At 43.4% G+C, this 18,873-nt stretch overlaps 1 protein-coding gene across 1 annotated transcript; it reads left to right on the top strand.

Annotated features, from left to right (window-relative positions):
* Window positions 1–5,485: 5,485 nt before the first annotated feature.
* acat1 (acetyl-CoA acetyltransferase 1) lies at window positions 5,486–18,041 on the top strand. The gene is made up of 12 exons (NM_001030401.1): window positions 5,486–5,580; window positions 11,284–11,331; window positions 11,474–11,591; window positions 11,958–12,053; window positions 12,311–12,411; window positions 12,974–13,117; window positions 13,627–13,777; window positions 15,892–15,987; window positions 16,931–17,044; window positions 17,291–17,355; window positions 17,440–17,597; window positions 17,819–18,041. Exons 1-12 carry the CDS (start codon window positions 5,530–5,532, stop codon window positions 17,937–17,939), a joined length of 1,263 nt encoding a protein of 420 aa, NP_001025572.1. The 5' UTR covers window positions 5,486–5,529; the 3' UTR covers window positions 17,940–18,041.
* Window positions 18,042–18,873: the final 832 nt, after the last annotated feature.

Genomic DNA, 18,873 nt, shown 5'->3' with positions numbered 1-18,873 from the left:
TATTCCCAGGATCTGTAGCCAGTCATAAGTAGCACTGATATCTTTACTTGTACCCCCAAATATGTATTTATCCTATGCAGCACACGTGGAATGTATGTGCCTGTACCCTAAGGGGCTGATTTACTAATCCACGAATCCGAATCCCGAATGGGAAAAAATCGGATTGGAAACGAACATTTTGCGACTTTTTCGTATGTTTTGCAATGTTTTCCTCACTGTCGCGACTTTTTCGTAGCCATTACAAATTTCGTGAATTGTCGCAACTTTTTCATAGCCATTATGACTTTTGTGAATTGTCGCGACTTTTTCATAGCCATTATGACTTTCGTGAATTGTCGCGACTTTAGCATAGCCATTATGACTTTCGTGAATTGTCGCGACTTTTTCATAGCCATTATGACTTTCGCGAATTGTCGCGACTTTTTCGCATTGAGCTCGAAAAATTTGCGACAATTCGCGAAAAAGTCGCAGAATACCAATCATTACGAAAAAAATGCATTCGGACGCTTTTCGGACGTTCGTGGATTAGTAAATGTGCCCCTAAGTGTGTGTATGTGTATTACCCTAAGCCAGCACTTCATAGTGTTTAAAGGGGTTGTTCACCTCTGAGTTAACTTTGAGTATTATATAGAGAGTGATCATCTGGGACAATCTGCAATTGGTCTTCATTTTTTATTATTTGTAGCTTTTTTAATTATTTCAATAATTGTTCAGCAACTCTCTAGTTTGAGTTATAATAGCTATCTCATTGCTGAAGTCCACATTACCTTAGCAACCAGGGAGTGGTTTGAATGAGATTCTGGTGTATGAATAGGAGAGGGACTGAATAGAAAAAAAGTAATTTAAATTAACAATAACAAAACTGTAGCCTCACAGAGCAATAGGTTTTTGGCTGTGGGGTCAGTAACCTCCATTTGAAAGCTACAAAGAGTTTGAAGAAGGCGGCAAATAATTTAAAAACTAAGAAATAATAACGACCAATTGAAAAGTTGCTTAGAGTTAGCCATTATATTACATACTAACAGTTAAAAAAAGGGCAAACCACCCTTTTACAAGAGGTAGTTTGAAAAGTTGCTTAGAATTGGCAATTCTATAACATACTAACAGTTAAATTAAAGGCAAACCACCCTTTTACAAGGGGTAGTTCACCTCTAAACTACTTTTTAGTATGATGTAGACAGTGATATTCTGATACAGCTTGCAATTGATCTTCATTTTTATGTTTTTTTCAGTTATTTAGCTTTTTGTTCAGCAACTTTCCAGCTTGGTATTTTAGGAGCTGTCACTAGGGTCTTATTTCCCCCTAGCAACTACGCAGTGGTTTGAATGAGAGACTGGAATAAGAATATGAGGGGGGGCTTAATAGGAAGATAAGTAGTAAAAAGTAACAATAACAATCAAATTGTAAGCTCACAGAGCATAGTTTTATGCCTGCAGGGGTCAGTGACCCCCATTTGAGAGCTGAGAAGAGGTAGAAGAGGAAACCAAATAACTCACGAACTATAAGGAATAAATAATGAAAACCAATTGCAATGTTACTAGGAATAGTACATTCTATACCAACTATCCCTATTTCCCATCCCTGAAATTAACCCAAGTTTGTGCATATGCACAACTGCACCAAAGCCTGTTCTCTGTGTTTATTCTCATTTGGTAACCTGCAATAAGTGAAAAGGCTGATTAAATGGCAAGGAGTTTGTAAGCCCTCCCCCTTTTTTGTGTGTGTTTCCTCCACCACTCCCACCGGCTCCTGATGAAGTTGACCCTAGTGAATGTGCATTGTGTGGTTGTAATAGGGACCTTAGATTGTAAGCTCCGCTGGGGCAGTGTTGCTTAAAATGCAGTGGCGCTATATAATGAAATATAATAAATTAATTTCAGTGTTATTATACTTTCATTCATTTCACTGACAGACCGGAAGGGATGATTGTGTATCTTATGTGTATAAAACATGGTTTTACAGTCATGGAATTTCTAACTGTTAAAGCAGAAGGAAAGGTAAAAACTAAGTAAGGAAAGGTCTATGTAAATACAGCCATAAGCACTTACAGTAATGCTACACTGACTTCTTTAATTAGATGTCTGTAATTCCTGTGCCACAGACACGCAGCTTTCTGCTCTCTGCTCTCTCCTGCTCCCCCCACCCTCAAGAATGCTAAGAACTCACTCCCCCCCCCCCTTAGGAATGTGGATCTGATCCAATCAGCAGGAAGCTTCCTCATAGTCTAACTAACTGAGCATGTTCAACTTGGTCTGGGTGTCTATGCAGGAGCGAGGCATTATGGGAACTTTCTTTACACAGCTCAGCGTTTTTTCTTCCTGTTTGGCTTCTGATCTTCTGAACAGGTGAAATATGGGGAGACTTAAGGGCACTATTGAGACAACTGAAGGTATGCCTGCAGCTTGAGATTAACTCTTTATTAGCCTTTCCTTCTGCTTTAAGGCAGCAATACACTGGGCAACAGTGAACACTTCCTGTATAATTGGCCTGTGGTTTAGAATGGGCCATACATGGCATGGGTGCATTTCTATGGTTACAATAGTCCAGGCAGGCAGACCTGTGGTTCCTCTTTACTTACTCATCTGTTGATGCCCCATCCACTGACAGATACTGGCTACAGGTTCAACAATCTCCAAGAGCAGTGCTGCCATGTTTGCACATCCTTTCCCAGGTTACCCTTTGGAGACTGCGGACCAGGCGCATACTCACTGGTAGAACAGATCACGTGGGTGCACCAGCAACATCCATCCTGGAGCAAATCTGTCTGGCCAAATGGGCTAACATGACTCTGCAACTGTGTGTGGAGCTGGTACCTACCTCATGGGGTGTTATTGCTGCAAAAGGGATCTTTATAAAATATGTGGGGATTAAAGCATTATGCAACAGTGCCATCCTCACTTTAAGTAAGTACATGTTTCTTCCCCTCTATTTTATAATATTTAAAACCTATAAAGGGAAATAAATACTTATCGTTGGAATTTGGGGTTTGCACAGAAAGAGACAAAAGAAAAACACAGAGAAACAACAAATAAAGTTCACTGGGCATATGTGCACTATAGAATAAACTGGGCGTATAGGTTACAACTACACAACAGACAACCCTGGAGGAGACAAGTCAACTCACAACAATGTCTTCCTCCTCTACTGATGGAGTCAGTATGTCAGTATTATGGGGTAAATAATAAAAGAATTATCACCATTTACCTTTGCGGTTCTTTGTAGCTGGGGGGTATATATATATGTATGTGTATATATTTGCTGTTTTCTAAAAAAAATAATGCTTGATGCTAATTATTCCAGAAAGCCAAAAAGAAAGGAAGATTAGCATTAGTTAGTAAACTTCCCTGTGCTTCCCCCACATCTTCCCCCCTATACCCCATGTGTGGAATGGTAGGGAGTAACTAGTGACTAATAACCATGTAGCTTACACTATCCTGTTTGAAGTCAGGCCATGTATAAAGTAGTTTCAGGCCCCACAATAACAAATAAATCAGTAGTGTGTACTTGATGGTAACTAAGCGACATGAACCCATATTGGGGTCAAACAATCTTGTACTGGGTTTAATTTCAAGCAACTTCAATTCATTTTAAATGTAATAATATGGTTTGGAACAGTTCCCTAAGCCCCGCCCCCTGTTCCCCTGCTGATCTGGCTGACTACTGTGAGACTCAAATAAAATTTTACAGTAGGTGACTGTCGTCTATAATCCAGAATATGTAAGTGTCCCTTATCCGGAAAACCCAAGCATTCTAGATAACAGCTCCTATACCTGTATAAATATATGGTAGAGTGGTATTTTAAAAAATGTAATACTATACTAATATGTAATACTATAGTGTAGTCATCCATCTACACCCTGCTCCATTATGTGCAAAGAAATCAAGTTGTGTTGTTCATTATTGTAGCGACATAACACCCAAGAAGAAAAAAATATTCTTAGAAAAAAAACACCAGTCCAACACTGTCCATGTTGTGCCAGTCTGTTACTATTGTCTGGGCTCTGGAAAAGAGGCGCTTGCGAGGGGACATGATTACTCTGTACAAGTACATTAGAGGGGATTATAGGCAGATGGGGGATGTTCTTTTTTCCCATAACAACAATCAACGCACCAGAGGTCACCCCTTTAGATTAGAGGAAAGGAGTTTCCATTTGAAGCAGCGTAGGTGTTTTTTCACGGTGAGGGCAGTGAGGTTGGGGAATGCCCTTCCTAGTGATGGGGTAATGGCAGATTCTGTTAATGCCTATAAGAGGGGCCTGGATGAGTTCTTGAGCAATCAGAATATCCAAGGCTATTGTGGTACTAATATCTACAGTTAGTATTGATGTTGGTATATAGCGTGTGTGCACAGTATGTTTCTAGATAAGTCAGTACAGGTTGTGGGTGCTGGATTTACTTTGAAAGGGCTAAACTTGATGGACTTTGGTCTTTTTTCAACCTAACTTTTTTTTTTTTTAATTCAGGCAAGTTTATTGAGAAGTTTTACTGCAGTTCAGCATATATACATCACATTATGGGGCAGAGTTACACAATGTAATAAAGTTCTAGTATAACACATGTTTTGCAGTAACAAAAGTTGCGAGTTATGTTGCATTTGAAAATACATTGTAACCTTTTCTTTTGCGTGCATTTTCCTTTCCCCTGTCATTTCCGACCCTTTCCCTCAGGATGTTGGCACATATACAGTTTACAAACATGTTATCTTAAAATGCTTTAAGAAAATTCCACCTATTACTCTCTAAGTGGATTTTTCTAGCCATTTTCCCCATATTTTTTCGTGTTTCTTGGGAGCTCCTCTAGTTTTATATATTAGACTTTCCAATGTACATAAGTGTTCGACTTCAGAGAGCCAATGTGAATATTTGGGGAGTGTTGAGTCTTTTTATTTCCTTGTTATTGCTTTTTTTTTTGCTAAAAATAAACATTCTCTGGTGAATACACGGAGATGTTGTTTGAGTAGTTCTTACTATGTAACTATGTAATGATTATAGTTATAGTTACTGAGACAAATTGAACCCTATGTATAAACCATAACAGTCTGCAGTGTTTATAATACACATTCTATGGTCACAATACTGTTACAAAGTGCATCAGTGACACAAGTCTCATCACTATTATCACATATAATATTCGGTAACCTCCCCCCCAACCATCCTCCTCCTGCAATTTACCTTTGGAGTAGTTAGTCAGTATTGACCCCTGACATAGAGTTGGAACTCTATGGTAGATGTCAGGGGTCAATATTGACTAACTACTCCAAGGTTTTTTCCCGCGTTCCCACACTCCAGGGGGCGTATGGCAGAACCCCGTGTGACCCATTGCCAGTATTAAAAATGGCTGCCTGCCAGTTTCCTTTTCATCGCCTTCGTTACCGTCAGCTCATGACAATCCGCTTGCTTGTCAGCTGTAGCCAATAGTATCCGGGGGCTGGTCAGAAGCGCTATATGATTGGCTGTTGAAGAGGGCGCTGTTCTTTGGCTAGAGGTGACTCGGAGGTGCCCAGAGCGGGGTGACAGTGTCCCACAGCCATGGCTTTCTGCGGCCCTCGTACAGCTGCTCGCCTCTCACACTCCACTCGGGTAAGTAGCCCTCCATGGCTTGGTCTGGATCATTTACTGCTGCACACACAGTAGGGCAAGTGAATAGACAAGCCGCTGTCTCACACTGTGCTGGCCTCTGCAGTCAGAGTTGCGATGAATGGTTGGCAGGTTCTGGAGCTGGGAGGCATTTGAAAGGGTGTCAGATCGTTCTGTTCCACACAAAATGTGTTCCTTGGCTGTTGTATCTGGCCTCTCTCTCTCTCAAAATTGTTTGTTGCTGGGGGCCCTACTCCTGGTAACAGCTGGAGGAGAGCACATGTAAAATCCCAAATAAATAAATATATATTACTACTATACTCATCAGTCAGTGTTATGAGGGGCATTAGCCCATTCCTTTGTTCCTGTACAAGGCCTTCTCACTGATTAACAGGCAAAGCTGGCAATGCCCTTCAGCCCCAGCTGCTGCTAAGTTCCAGTTTACCCTAGCAACCAGGCACTGATGTGAATCAGACTGGGAGATGAATAGGAGAAGGCCTGAACAGAAAGATAAGTGATACAAAGTAACTAAATATTGGTCTCACAGAGCAATCATTTTTTGGGATGCTGGAGTTCGTGACCCCTGTTTGAAAGCTGAAAAGAGACAGAAAAGGAAAGCAAATAATTTGAGAAAATGAAGGGCAGTTGATAAGGACATTCTGTAATACCCAAGCCAAGGGGCCAGAATTGCCCTTGCACCCTGCCTAGTGATGTTTGTGGGTGTCCAGCTCCGAACCCCTACAAAGTGATGCACTGACTGCATTCCCTCCTGTCAGTACTTTGCTACATTTCTCAGCCCGGCAACAGGACACTGCTGACCCGTTCCCTATTTGTAGCTTACAGACCTAAATATATATAGCAAGTGCTCAAAGGGCTCATTTTTGGTGATAAACCCCCAAGGAGAATGTTAAATTGCTCAGAGCACTCTTCTGAACGCTTTTACAATTGACATTTATTATGTTATTCTAGTTTTCAATATATTATCAGTTTTTACACTGCTAACATAGTGAGTTTAAATGACAGCGCCACCTGCTGTTTAAGTCTTGTGATGCTGGAACTTATCAGAAATGTTTACAGGATAACCCTTTTGAAATAAAAAATAACAAAAGTGGTATAAAGGTGATACCTTTATTGGCTAACTAAGATAATCATAGCAAGCTTTCAGAACATTTTAGTTCTTCAAAGCTTTTTCAAGATGATTACCTGATTAATCAGCTTGAAAAAGGAACTAGAATGTTCTGAAAGCTTGCTATGGTTATCTTAGTTAGCCAATAAAGGTATCACCTTCATACCACTTTTGTTATTTTTTATTTCAAACGGTTATCCTGTAAACATTTTTGACTGGCTAACACGGTACATCACCTTTTCCTGAACTTACCAGAGAAATGGCAGATAGCTTTTATCTGCCTACTAACAAGGTTGCATTTTGGTCCGGTGGTTCCCTAGTTACCAGACCCACAACTGTATTTCCCCACCTACCCTACATCTGGAAATGTAGCTGTGCAGAGGCATCATTACCATATAGGCACTTGAGGGGTGGCAGTTTTAGGGGGGGCAGCACTCAGATGCCTAATAGTGAATAAACCTTTCTGGGGGAAAAATACCCCTTCCCTGCTGCCAGATACTTTACTATCAATTAGGGCAGAGGTGGGGGGTAGGGACTCCTTGGTGATTCCACGCATATGCGCCAACTTGGTGCCCACTGGCTCCGTGCCTACAGCAGCACTGGACCAGAATGTCAAAGGGAAAACACTGTGTGCTTCTCTTGGGCTTCCCGCCCTTAAAGGGGCATTATATGGGCCAGTTATTTCAGTGGAACGGCCATGTCTGACAGATGCTCAGTTCTCATGTTGGTTTGTAAGTTCAAGCAGCGCATAGTCAGCTTTTATCCACTAGTTGTCAGTGTTGCGCTGGAGTAAGTGCTACGTTTTCCTCATTAGAGTAATGCTAAGTTGTTTTTACTCATATGAGCAGATAGATAGGGGCAGGGAAGGCCAATGTGCTTTACACCCGAGTGTATTTAGCTGCAATGAAAGAGTGTATGAGTTTCTCCTAATACACAGCCTTGCTCCTATGGGCTTTACTCTTCTGATAGACACAGTGACCTTCATTAGCTGCATTTATTCCTGACTGAATATAGCCCTTTTAATCCTGGGTCCCCAGATGTTGCAGAACTACATCGACCCATCATTCTATATTGGAGGATGCTGGGAGACATATCCTATACACCCCTGTTTCTTTGTATAGATCAGTGCTGTCCAACTGGCGGCCCGCGGGCCGCATGCGGCCCGCGACCCCCCTCTGTGTGGCCCCCCACTTGTCTGGCTGCTTTGATGGCTTACTCTTGTGTAAGATCTTAATGGTATCAGTACTGTGATTAACTGCCCCCCCTGCATGGTTCTCACCTGAGATTCAGGATGTAATCAGGCTGTATTGTTTAAATATGTAATCCCTTGTGTTGTTCACACCTTTTAATCTCTGCATTGTTCACCCCCTGTAGTGTTCACACCTCAGGCTCAGGCTGTAATCACCCCCATTGTTCCCCTGTTCACACCTCAGGAAGAGTAGAAACCCACAAATAATCCCTGCACACTACAAAAAGAACATATACTGAGGTGGTACTTCGATTAAAAAGTTTTTTAATATATAGTTATTGTGCAGACTGTAGCAGTCTGTGTGTGCCATACACACAAGCATCATAGGGCAAGCAGAATATGGCACACACAGGCAGGGTAGGGAAGGCAGAGTATGGCACACATAGGCAGAGTATGGCACACATAGGCAGAGTATGGCACACACAGGCAGAGTATGGCACACACAGGCAGAGTATGGCACACACAGGCAGAGTATGGCACAAACCAGCCAAGAATGGCAAACACAGTGAAAGTATGGCACATGCAGGCAGGGAAGGCAGAGTATGGCACACACAGGCAGAGTATGGCACACACAGGCAGAGTATGGCACACACAGGCAGAGTATGGCACACACAGGCAGAGTATGGCACACACAGGCAGAGTATGGCACACACAGGCAGAGTATGGCACACACAGGCAGAGTATGGCACACACAGGCCGAGTATGGCACAAACAGTGAAAGCATGGCACACAGGCAGGGTAGGGAAGGCAGAGTATGGCACACACAGGCAGGGTAGGGAAGGCAGAGTATGGCACACACAGGCAGGGTAGGGCAGGCAGAGTATGGCACACACAGACAGGGTAGGGCAGGCAGAGTATGGCACACACAGACAGGGTAGGGCAGGCAGAGTATGGCACACACAGGCAGGGTAGTGAAGGCAGAGTATGGCACACACAGGCAGGGTAGGGCAGGCAGAGTATGGCACACACAGGCAGGGTAGGGCAGGCAGAGTATGGCAGGTTTTTGCTGTACTACAACCATTAATATGGGTATGGTCATGTGATAACATGGGTGTGGTTTCAAGTGGGTGCGGTTTCAAAAAGGGGAGTGGTCAAAACTGGCTTCCATTATCGGCCCTTCACCACGTAGGTCGGAAAAATTCCGGCCCTCGGTACAACAGAAGTTGGACAGCACTGGTATAGATAATGCGCAGACAACCTTCTCACTGTAGGACTGCACTAGCAGCCTCCCACTGCTCAAACACTGGCAAAGTGCCGGGAGTTGTAGATTAGCCTCTGAAGCGAGAAAAAGGTGGAATATCCCAGTCCTCGATCAGCTCTTGGCTTTGAACTATGCGTCGGCATCCAAGTGCAATGTACTTTATTCTTATCAAACGGCTGATAAACTGTTGTGACATGTCAGGGCACTGAGATATGGAGTGTCCCTGCTGCCCTCTTGTTACTTTCACTGGTTCTAGGCTGGGTGAGTGAGTGCACCATGGGCGCGTGTCTCCCTCTCTCTCTCTCTCTCTCTCTCTCTCTCTCTCTCTCTATATCTATATCTATATCTATATATATATATAAATTTGTAAGCACACAGGCCATGTAGTTATTCATTGCCCCGCTAAGGGCCATTAATAGGAAGCTAAGTGTATAAGTGGTTCCACTTTTGGGGATTTTAGCCCATTAGAGGGCAGTGCTAGTGCCCCAGTAGGTTGGATGCATGGGCAATAGAAGCCCAAATGGGCAACCAAGGAGAGGTTGAAGGCAGGAGAAGGCAATGTGGGTTGGCATGTGAGTAGTAGAGGTACAAGGAACACATGGAGACAGCAAAATTTGCCCAGGGGCAGTAACCCATAGCAACCAATTAAATGCATGCTTTTACACAGGTGACTAGTCTATGCTCTGTGCTTATTGGCTAATATAAGTGACTAGATCAGTAGCAGACTTTGCACCTTTTATTACATAACACACTGAATTACATTATGCTATTTATTTGTTGCCTAATGGGCATCCATGAGACAGACTGGGCTGGCACAGGAGGGGCAGTTGTGCCAGTGAGATGTTGCAACTGAGAGCAACAAACCTACATGGTGAGAGGCAGGAGGGCATGCAGCTGGCAGTAGTGCCAGTGGGCACCGGGTGCAAACAGATGTTTTCTCCCTTTAACTATTCTCTATGTAGAAGGGGGGGGTATGGAGTCTGTGGGAGTCATGTTGATGGGTTATGTTTTGCTGAAAGACCCCCTCCCCAGACTGACAGTGACTGCTGCTTTTCCTGCACATATGAGCCAAATGCCTGGCTCTGTAAGTGCCAAATCACCTTACTGTGTACTGGAACTCGTTGCTCATTTCTCTGTCCGACCCAGTTTCTACTGAAATGTCCTGAAACATTGTATCAGAAGCCAGTAGATTAACAGACATGGAGGAGTACTGACTTCTACTGCAATGTTAAAAGAGTCGGAGAACAGAAACAGAAACAAATTCTGCTGATGTCCCAGGCAGGGCCATTATTTATATCTGCCCCCTGACTGTACATTCTGATTGAAACAGTTGCAGTATAGGAAAGGCCCCTCTATAGAGAACTGCCCAAAGCAGTGGAGGGGATGGGGGTCCTCCCCTGAATGGGAATTAGTTCAGTTCTGTCTTTGCCTCCTGTTAACCCAGAGCTGGACTGGGCTATCTGGGGCCTACCAGTTACCCGACATAACAGCCCACCACTCAACCACCTAAGGGCCCAGCACCCAGATAATTTAATTTTTTATACCAAAGTAAGTAGCACAGCGGAGCAGGGCCCAGTGGTGTCAGGGCGGCTGGCATGCAGGCAGGTGGCAGGGCCCAACAGGAGCCCAGTGGGATTTTCCCTGTATCCCGTGGGTCAGTCCAACCCTGTGTTAACCCCTTTTAAGTGCAAGCAAATACTGGTACTAATAAAAAAGCGCCATCATGGTCACCTTTCAAGGGTCCCTGTATTTTATTTGTTTATTTCCAGGTTTAACATTAACTTTCTATTCCTATAAATAGTAGATAATGAACAATGAACCAACGCCATGAATAAGCCGTAAAACATATCCTTATAAATGCTGTCTCCAGGCATGCTTAGTGATGTCACTTGTGCCATATGACACTTTAAATAAAAATGATGTACCCCCTATTGTAAAATATAGGGATACGGGGAGTCACCATGGAGTTCCCAGACTTTATATTGTGATAACTACACCCATAGCTGAGGGTAACTGTACAGTGGGATAAATGGAAATGACTTTGTGGGATGCTCAGAGGGTGAGATACAAACAGAATGCAGTACATGGATGTGACAGTTGTGACCTGTTGTTATTTTCTCTGTTTTGCAGGCATTGCACTACACACACAGGGGCCATGTCTCCCAGCGTACCTTAAATGTAAGTCTTCTATCCGCAATCTCAGTATTTGCACTCATGTTCATAAATGAGCCCTTTTATGTATAAGGTGCTGCAGTTGGATATTTGTGCCATTCACTTGAGTCTGGTTACTATGCATTAACTACAAGCTCTTCTTGTTCAGGAGGTGGTGATTGCAAGTGCAGCTAGAACCCCAATTGGATCTTTTCAAGGGTCTCTGTCATCACTCCCAGCAACTAAGCTTGGTTCCATTGCCATTAAAGCTGCGGTTGAGAGAGCAGGTAAGTACGGCATTTGCCATAAACAAAGTATGGCCAGAAACCCCCACTGTCAGGCCAGCACTGGGATTAAAAACAGGCCCTGGCATTGCAAGTACACAGAGGCCCAAACAGCACCCCCACCAGCCCAATAAATAGTGACTGTCTGTGGCATCTCACTGCAGCCCCCCTGGCATTTGCCTGAACCCACAGATTGCCAGTCTGAGCCTGTCCACTGTCACAGACTTTCTGTATACCCAGATATACCCATTATATCACACTACTTGTGCCCACACAAACTGACCCAGCAAACTGTACCAACTGAAGCCCAGTGTCTTGGACTGACCCAGAAGCAGGATGAAGGCATAATGCTTCCCTTCCATTATACAGGTATTCCAGGCGATGAGGTGAAGGAGGTTTACATGGGCAATGTTCTCCAAGCTGGCCAGGGGCAAGCACCCTCCCGGCAGGCTACACTCGGGGCAGGTAAGTCACGATAGGGAACACCCCCACCCTCCATTTTGTTCTCTTTGTTGGCTGCAAATGCGTTACCACATTGCTGAGATTACTGAATAATTTGCTACATGTACAGAGAGTTGGAGAACCTGGCAAAGGCAAGGTATTAGTGCAGCATCCTAAGGCAGCCAATCAGGCATTTGATATCATCCTCTGTCAATGCTGTTACAATACAGTATTTTGATAGGAGAATATTTCTGCTTACTGTTTCTATCACTCACCCCAAGGCCTGGCTATCTCCACTCCCACAACCACCATCAACAAAGTGTGTGCGTCAGGGATGAAATCCATCATGCTGGCTGCGCAGAGTCTCATGTGTGGCCATCAGGTGAGCTATATACAGAATTTAAGGTAAACTTAATTTAAAAACATATAAAAAATAATTTGCCTTTTTCTTCTGACTCTTTCCAACTTTCAAATGGGATCACTGACCCTAGCAGACAAAAAAAACAAACTATTCTTCTATGAGACAACATTTATTATTATTATTTATTATATTCCTGTCTCTCTTTCAAATCACAGCCTGGTTGCTAGGTGAAATTTGATCCTGGCAACCAGATAGCTGCTGAAATTCCAAAGTGGAGATCTTCTGAACAAAAAAAGCTAAATAATTAAAAAAACACAAATAATAAAATATGAAGACCAGTTGCAAATTTCCTCAGAATAGCACTCTTCTTCAGGGTCTGACCCTGCAGCTAATGTGGAACTACAATTCCCAGTCCTTGGTGTTTAGGAGAGAGTGTATATATACTGTTCACATACAGTGCACAATATGTACATGTATATAATATATACATGTAATATATGTATATATAATAGACAGCTTGCTTTAGGCTACTGATTTATTTCCTGACTAGTAACCTTAATGATATTCAATATATATGTAACAGCAAGTGATGGTTGCCGGCGGGATGGAGAGCATGTCCAACGTTCCTTATTGCATGAGCAGAGGCGCCACGCCGTACGGAGGAGTGAAACTGGAAGATATTATAGTAAAAGATGGCCTCACCGATGTCTATAACAAATTCCATATGGTACGCTGGTCTTTACTTCCAAATTATATTTAAAGAGTGGGCTTACTGGGGTTACATCTCCTGTATAAAGGCACTTGGCTTATAGCCTTGTGTCGTTATATGGTCATGGGAGGCCTCTGGGACTTCTAACATCCTCATCAACTGGGGGTATATTATTGCCTATATATTCAACACTCAGACTTATCTGCGTGTCGCATTGTCTCAACACCGGTGCCACCTACATACTTTTTAATGACGGCCGCTTGGTACAGAGTAAAGTGCAAAGATTGAAAGGCATATGATTACTGCTGGTTCTATCTCTGCTCACTCCTGCCCTATACGGAGGCGCGAACTAGGATTCAAAATAGGCCCTGGCATTACCAGTGCAAACAGCCCCCCCAGCCCAATAAATAGTGACTGTCTGTGGCATCTTACAGCAGCCTCTCTGGCATTTTCCAGTCCTGCCTGCCCTATACAGACTGTGTGTGTTGTTCAGTTGCTCCCAGTGCTCATCTTGCTCTGTTTTTTAGGGGAATTGTGCAGAAAACACAGCCAAGAAGCTCAGTATTAGCCGAGAAGAACAAGACAGCTTTGCCATTAACTCCTACACTCGAAGCAAGGCAGCGTGGGACTCTGGTTTAATAGCCAATGAAATTGTATCAGTTACCATTTCACAAAAAGGTACATGTTAGGTAGGGGAGAGATGATGATTACTCTAATTATGAACAAAATAACTGGTAACCCCTTTGGCCACGTCGGTTGTTATTTGTTACCAGCAGCAGCGATGTCCAACCTGCACCTCTCCAAAATCACTGTGTGTGCACTCATATTCTGTAGTGTGGGGTTGTCCAAGTGGGGGGCTGCAGATGTGGCCCTCCAGTAGGTTTCTTAATCAGCCCTAGCCTGCCCAAGAGCTCCATAGACTTGTTTGTATAACATTGCCATTTTAATATAATGTGTCCCTCAAAAATGTAGTAAGATGCACATTCACAGCCACATAAGGCACCACAATATAATCTCTGCTGCAACAGAATCCAATATGGGAGCAGCTGCCCTGTCAGTAACAAGGAGACATAGTGCAGTTTGATCGACTGTCATACATTTAGGGGCATATTTATTATAGTGTGTAAGCCAACATCACTGGTGATGCTGCCCATAACAACCAATCAGCAATTGGAATTTGAACAGTCACCTGCAAGTTAAAAAACAAAAGCAAAGGTCTGATTAGTTGCTATGGGCAACATCACCCCTGATGTTTGTCTTCAATGTTAATAAATACCATACACAGCCAGATTTTAGCTTCTGATTCGGGTCCTTTAGACCGATTCGGCAGCTTATCTGCCTGTGTATGGGCACCCCCAATGGGCCTACCCTAAAATTGACCAGATCTTGATCAGGCAGGTTAGATTTTCCGTCAGATCAGGAAACGCATCAGATTCTTGATGTGGTCCCTGATCAGATGGCGAATTCGAATTAACCAATCACCCACCTTTAGGTGGCCATATTGGAAGAAGATCTGCTCACTTGGCGACCTCACCAAACGAATGAATCTTCCAGTGTGTAGCCACCTTTAGTGTAACAGCCACAGACTCTGATAAGGGGCTGAGGGGGAAAAGAATAACAGAATAGTGATTCCCAGCAATGGAGGTGTTTGCCATGTGTCATGCAGGTTTTGCTGCCACAGACATGTTGCCCTGGCCTCCTTGACAGGTCCCAGTTTTATATAGTGTTTTATATAGAGTTTTATACATAGTAGGCTTAACGCAAAGTGCAAAAAAAAACTACAATCAGCCATTTTTTGCACTTTGTATGCTGTGTTTAGCTGTCTGCAAAAAGCTGCAAATGAATTGCAGAGATCTGTGGCACAGCCAGTGTGTTAGTGCTGGATCCAAGAGAGACAGGTAGGCATCCCCACACCCGCCCCCTTACCCTGCATGTGAATTAGATGTGCAGAGTAACATAGTAACATAAGTTAGGTTGAAAAAAGACATACGTCCATCACGTTCAACCATAATGCCTACATATAACCTGTCTAGTTGATCCAGAGGAAGGCAGAGGAGTGTAGACTCTCTGTGTAGAGTTCAGGAGTGTGCAAGTGCTCTCAGAAACACTCTTAGGCTCCCAGAATGAGCACTAAGGGGCTTGCTTTTACAATTGCGCCCCCCAATGGTCAAGAATGACCCCTTCTAAGCCTTGTAATGTACAGTAGGGAATAGGTTCTCTGTAATGAGTAGCTTTAAACTTTGGCCTATACTAATCAATAAACTGAACATATCGGAATGATAAAAGTAGATAACAAAGAGCAGAATCAATATGCTGCCACTTACAGTCATGATGCTTTTGACCCTGATACCCGTATATAAAGGGTATAAAGGAGAAGTAAAGGTTAAAACACTAAGGACACTGCCAATATTTTGTGCCACCCACAGTAAGTCAAATTGTTAAACTTGTGGGCCATATCTTCCATGCAGGGGATACTTGGCTAATTGTTTCTAGTATGGGTAATAGGAATATACAAAGCAGATGTTGGCTTTTAAACAGTTGAATAAATTCTACCTGTTGATTGGTTGCCATGGGTTACTGCTCCTGAGCAAACTTTTATTACATAACCTCCTAAATGTTTAGCCTGTATTCCACAGGACTTCATTCACTGCTGTATAAATCTGTGTACTCAAAGATCCAATATGCTCAGTCACTAACTGTTGTTAATGATGGCAAACTGGGAGTCAGGCAGGTGCTGGGAGTAGCAGACTGTGCCCTTGCAGTCTCCCATGTCTAACTGGTCTCTGTTACAGGAAGACCCGATATCATTGTCCAAGAAGATGAAGAGTACAAGCGCGTTGACTTCAGTAAATTCTCTAAACTTAAGACTGTCTTCCAGAAGGACAACGGTGAGTGACTGCTGGCTTCCCAGCATTCCCTTTGTGCCAAGTCATTTCCTGCTCAATTGTTCTGACTCAAGGAGCTTGCACTCGGCTGGAACATATTGGTGCCAGTAAGCCTGCAGGAGAGAAAGGGAAGTGTATTGGGCTAGGGATCAGCACCTCTAAGGTTCTGATGACACTAAGCTGCAAAGGGGCAGACATTTGGGTACCTCCATGTGTCAGAGGCATAACAACTGGATAGAGCCATAATGCTATATTGTGTGTATGGAAAAATAACTGTCCTCAAATGGGTGGTTTGCCTATTCCTAGCAACTTTGCAATTGGTCCTCATTATTTGTTACCATTTTTGAATTATTTGCCTTCCTCTTCTACATCTTTCCAGCTTTGAAATGGGGTTCGTTGACCCCAGCAGCCAAAAAATCTATTCCTCTGTGAGGCTACAGTTTTATTATTTTTGTTACTTTTTATTCCTTATCTTTCTATTTAGTCCCTCTCCTGTTCATATTCCTCTCTCATTCAAACCACTGCCTGGCTGCTAAGGTAAACAAGACTCTAGTAACCAGATAGCTGCAGAAATTCCAAACTGGAGAGCTGCTGAACAACAAGCTAAATAACTGAAAAACCACAAAAAGAAACAAAAAAACGAGATTCAGAACGTCAAGGTCTATGTTGTACTAGAAGTTAATCTAAAGGGGAACTAAACAGACAATAATGGTTCAGGAAAGGGAATATGGTATAACACAGAGATAGGTTAGGCTGTGTATGGATATACGGATTAACAGCCACAGCACACTTTGGGTTTCCGAAATGACTTTGCCATTGGCCTTGATGTAGCTCTAAAATGGGCCCACTGAGTTGGGACTTTAATGCAAATTTCATCCCTTTCAGAAAGACAATCTGACCCTTTCCTTGTCTGCCTACACCTTATATGCTTTATTTCACCCCACAGGTACCGTGACCGCTGCCAACGCGAGCACATTGAATGATGGAGCCGCCGCTTTGGTCCTTATGACTGCGGGAGCCGCCAGCAGGCTCAATGTTACACCTCTCGCAAGAATCGTAGGTATGAAGACTTCCAATAGCCTTATATTAGGCAACAGGGGGTTTATTATTCCCTATACTATATACAGGACAGACTTGTATGATGCAGCTGTCTCTGAACTGCTAGGTGACAGCTAGGTGGCTGCAAGTTGGGCACATCATTTACTGCAACTGGTAACCATGGAACTGCAATAGCAATGGACTCCATGTCTCAGAGCCCTATCCTACTGTACAACTAACCTGCTATAACCCATTCTGTGTTTTGTAGCATTTGCTGACGCTGCTGTAGATCCCATTGATTTTCCCATAGCACCTGCCTATGCTGTTCCTAAGGTAGGAAAGTGGGATTCGGGGGCTACTATGTGCCGGTGATAGGGCCATGACCGACTGACTAGCAACTTTGCTTTTGTTTTATAGCTCTTGAGTGAAGCCGGGCTGAAAAAAGAAGACATTGCAATGTGGGAAATAAATGAGGCCTTTAGTGTGGTGGTGTTGGCTAATGTCAAAATGTTGGACATTGATCCTGCCAGAGTCAACGTGAATGGTGGGGCAGTGTCCCTGGGACACCCCATAGGGTGAGTTAACACATTAATATAAGCAAGTCTGTATAGACTTTATAGCAATAGATCATATAGGTGTGTGCCTGCCCCCTGTGTGACATCAGAGTTGGGGCAGGTGCAAGTCTATGAATAGAGGTGAATTTCCAGGTCAGGGTGGGTGTGGGCAGGTTAACTTTTTGTCGCCTTTTACGCTGCCTGTGATTTCAGACAAGTAGCATGAATGTGTGTCTCTGTAGGATGTCGGGCGCTAGGATTGTTGGCCACATGGCTCACGTGCTGAAGAAAGGCCAGTTTGGCATCGCTGGAATCTGCAATGGTGGGGGAGGCGCGTCTGCAGTTCTGATTGAGAAGCTGTAGGGTTCGTAGGAGACACATTCAGCCACCAACCATGCACTTTCTGATCAGAGCGCCGTTGTCTGTTACATCTCACTCACGCACTCAATAAATCCCTTTGTTTTATAGCGGCGTGCCTACTCTCTCTCTGCCTATGCTCCTCATTGCCTATTTACTGTGTTTCATTTTCCAAGCAAATGAGTAAAGGCCTTATATCTGCTGGGGCCATAAACGTTCTACAGCCTGAGAGGAGCAGTAACAGAATGTAACCACCTTTTCTTTGAATGGGAAATGTCAAGTTCTGACTCTCTCTCTCAAAATTATACAGGTCACTTGACCACAGTGTAGAAATCTCACAAACACTGACAATTGATTCCCTGGTAATCAGAATCCCATTCGGGGGTGGGCTGGTATAAGTCACCAGGCAGTCATTCCCCACTTGTTAGAATCAAAGGGGGCTTTTTGTGGCAAAAGTTGATTTGATGAGACCATTTCCCTTGAGAGGACAGCATGGAGCAGAAATGCTCGAGTGCAATTTGCCTTGGTGGTCCTAAACAGACATCAACAATTAATGAAATACTGACCAAACCAGCTTTATCCAGAACTTTAGCACAAACACCCCACAATGTCACTTTAATATCATTATCCCAGTATTTTCCATTATAAGAATGATGCGATGTGCTGTGTAATGTCCAACTAAGTTTGCTCTATCTGTTAGAATCCTGTGCAGAGACCCATATTTTTACTAACTTTGACCCTCTGCCCAACCCGTAACTGACTTATCCAAATCCGTTCCGTGACCCACTGACCCCCATTAAATAGGAAGTGCTGTTGCTGCAAAGAAGTGACATCATCAGAAGTGGGCAGGGGGTAGAAAAAAAAGGAAACGCATGTAGATAACATATAGATAATTCAGGTAATAAAAGAAATATGCCTAAGGGTACTGTATGAGCTGCAG

The sequence above is a fragment of the Xenopus tropicalis genome, chromosome 2 (assembly GCF_000004195.4).
Source record: "Xenopus tropicalis strain Nigerian chromosome 2, UCB_Xtro_10.0, whole genome shotgun sequence".
In the NCBI taxonomy this organism is placed as follows: domain Eukaryota; kingdom Metazoa; phylum Chordata; class Amphibia; order Anura; family Pipidae; genus Xenopus; species Xenopus tropicalis.
Note: the sequence above shows the minus strand (reverse complement) of the source record. Positions and strands in the feature narration are given on the sequence as shown.

What these genes read in the sequence shown, in the direction of transcription:
- acat1 (NM_001030401.1), top strand. Translation starts at nt 5,530, where the DNA reads ATGGCTTTCTGCGGCCCTCGTACAGCTGCTCGCCTCTCACACTCCACT. An exon ending in GCCTCTCACACTCCACTCGG is followed by an intron (nt 5,581 to 11,283) that starts GTAAGTAGCCCT and finishes TCTGTTTTGCAG; the next exon opens with GCATTGCACTACACACACAG. An exon ending in GCAGGCTACACTCGGGGCAG is followed by an intron (nt 12,054 to 12,310) that starts GTAAGTCACGAT and finishes ACTCACCCCAAG; the next exon opens with GCCTGGCTATCTCCACTCCC.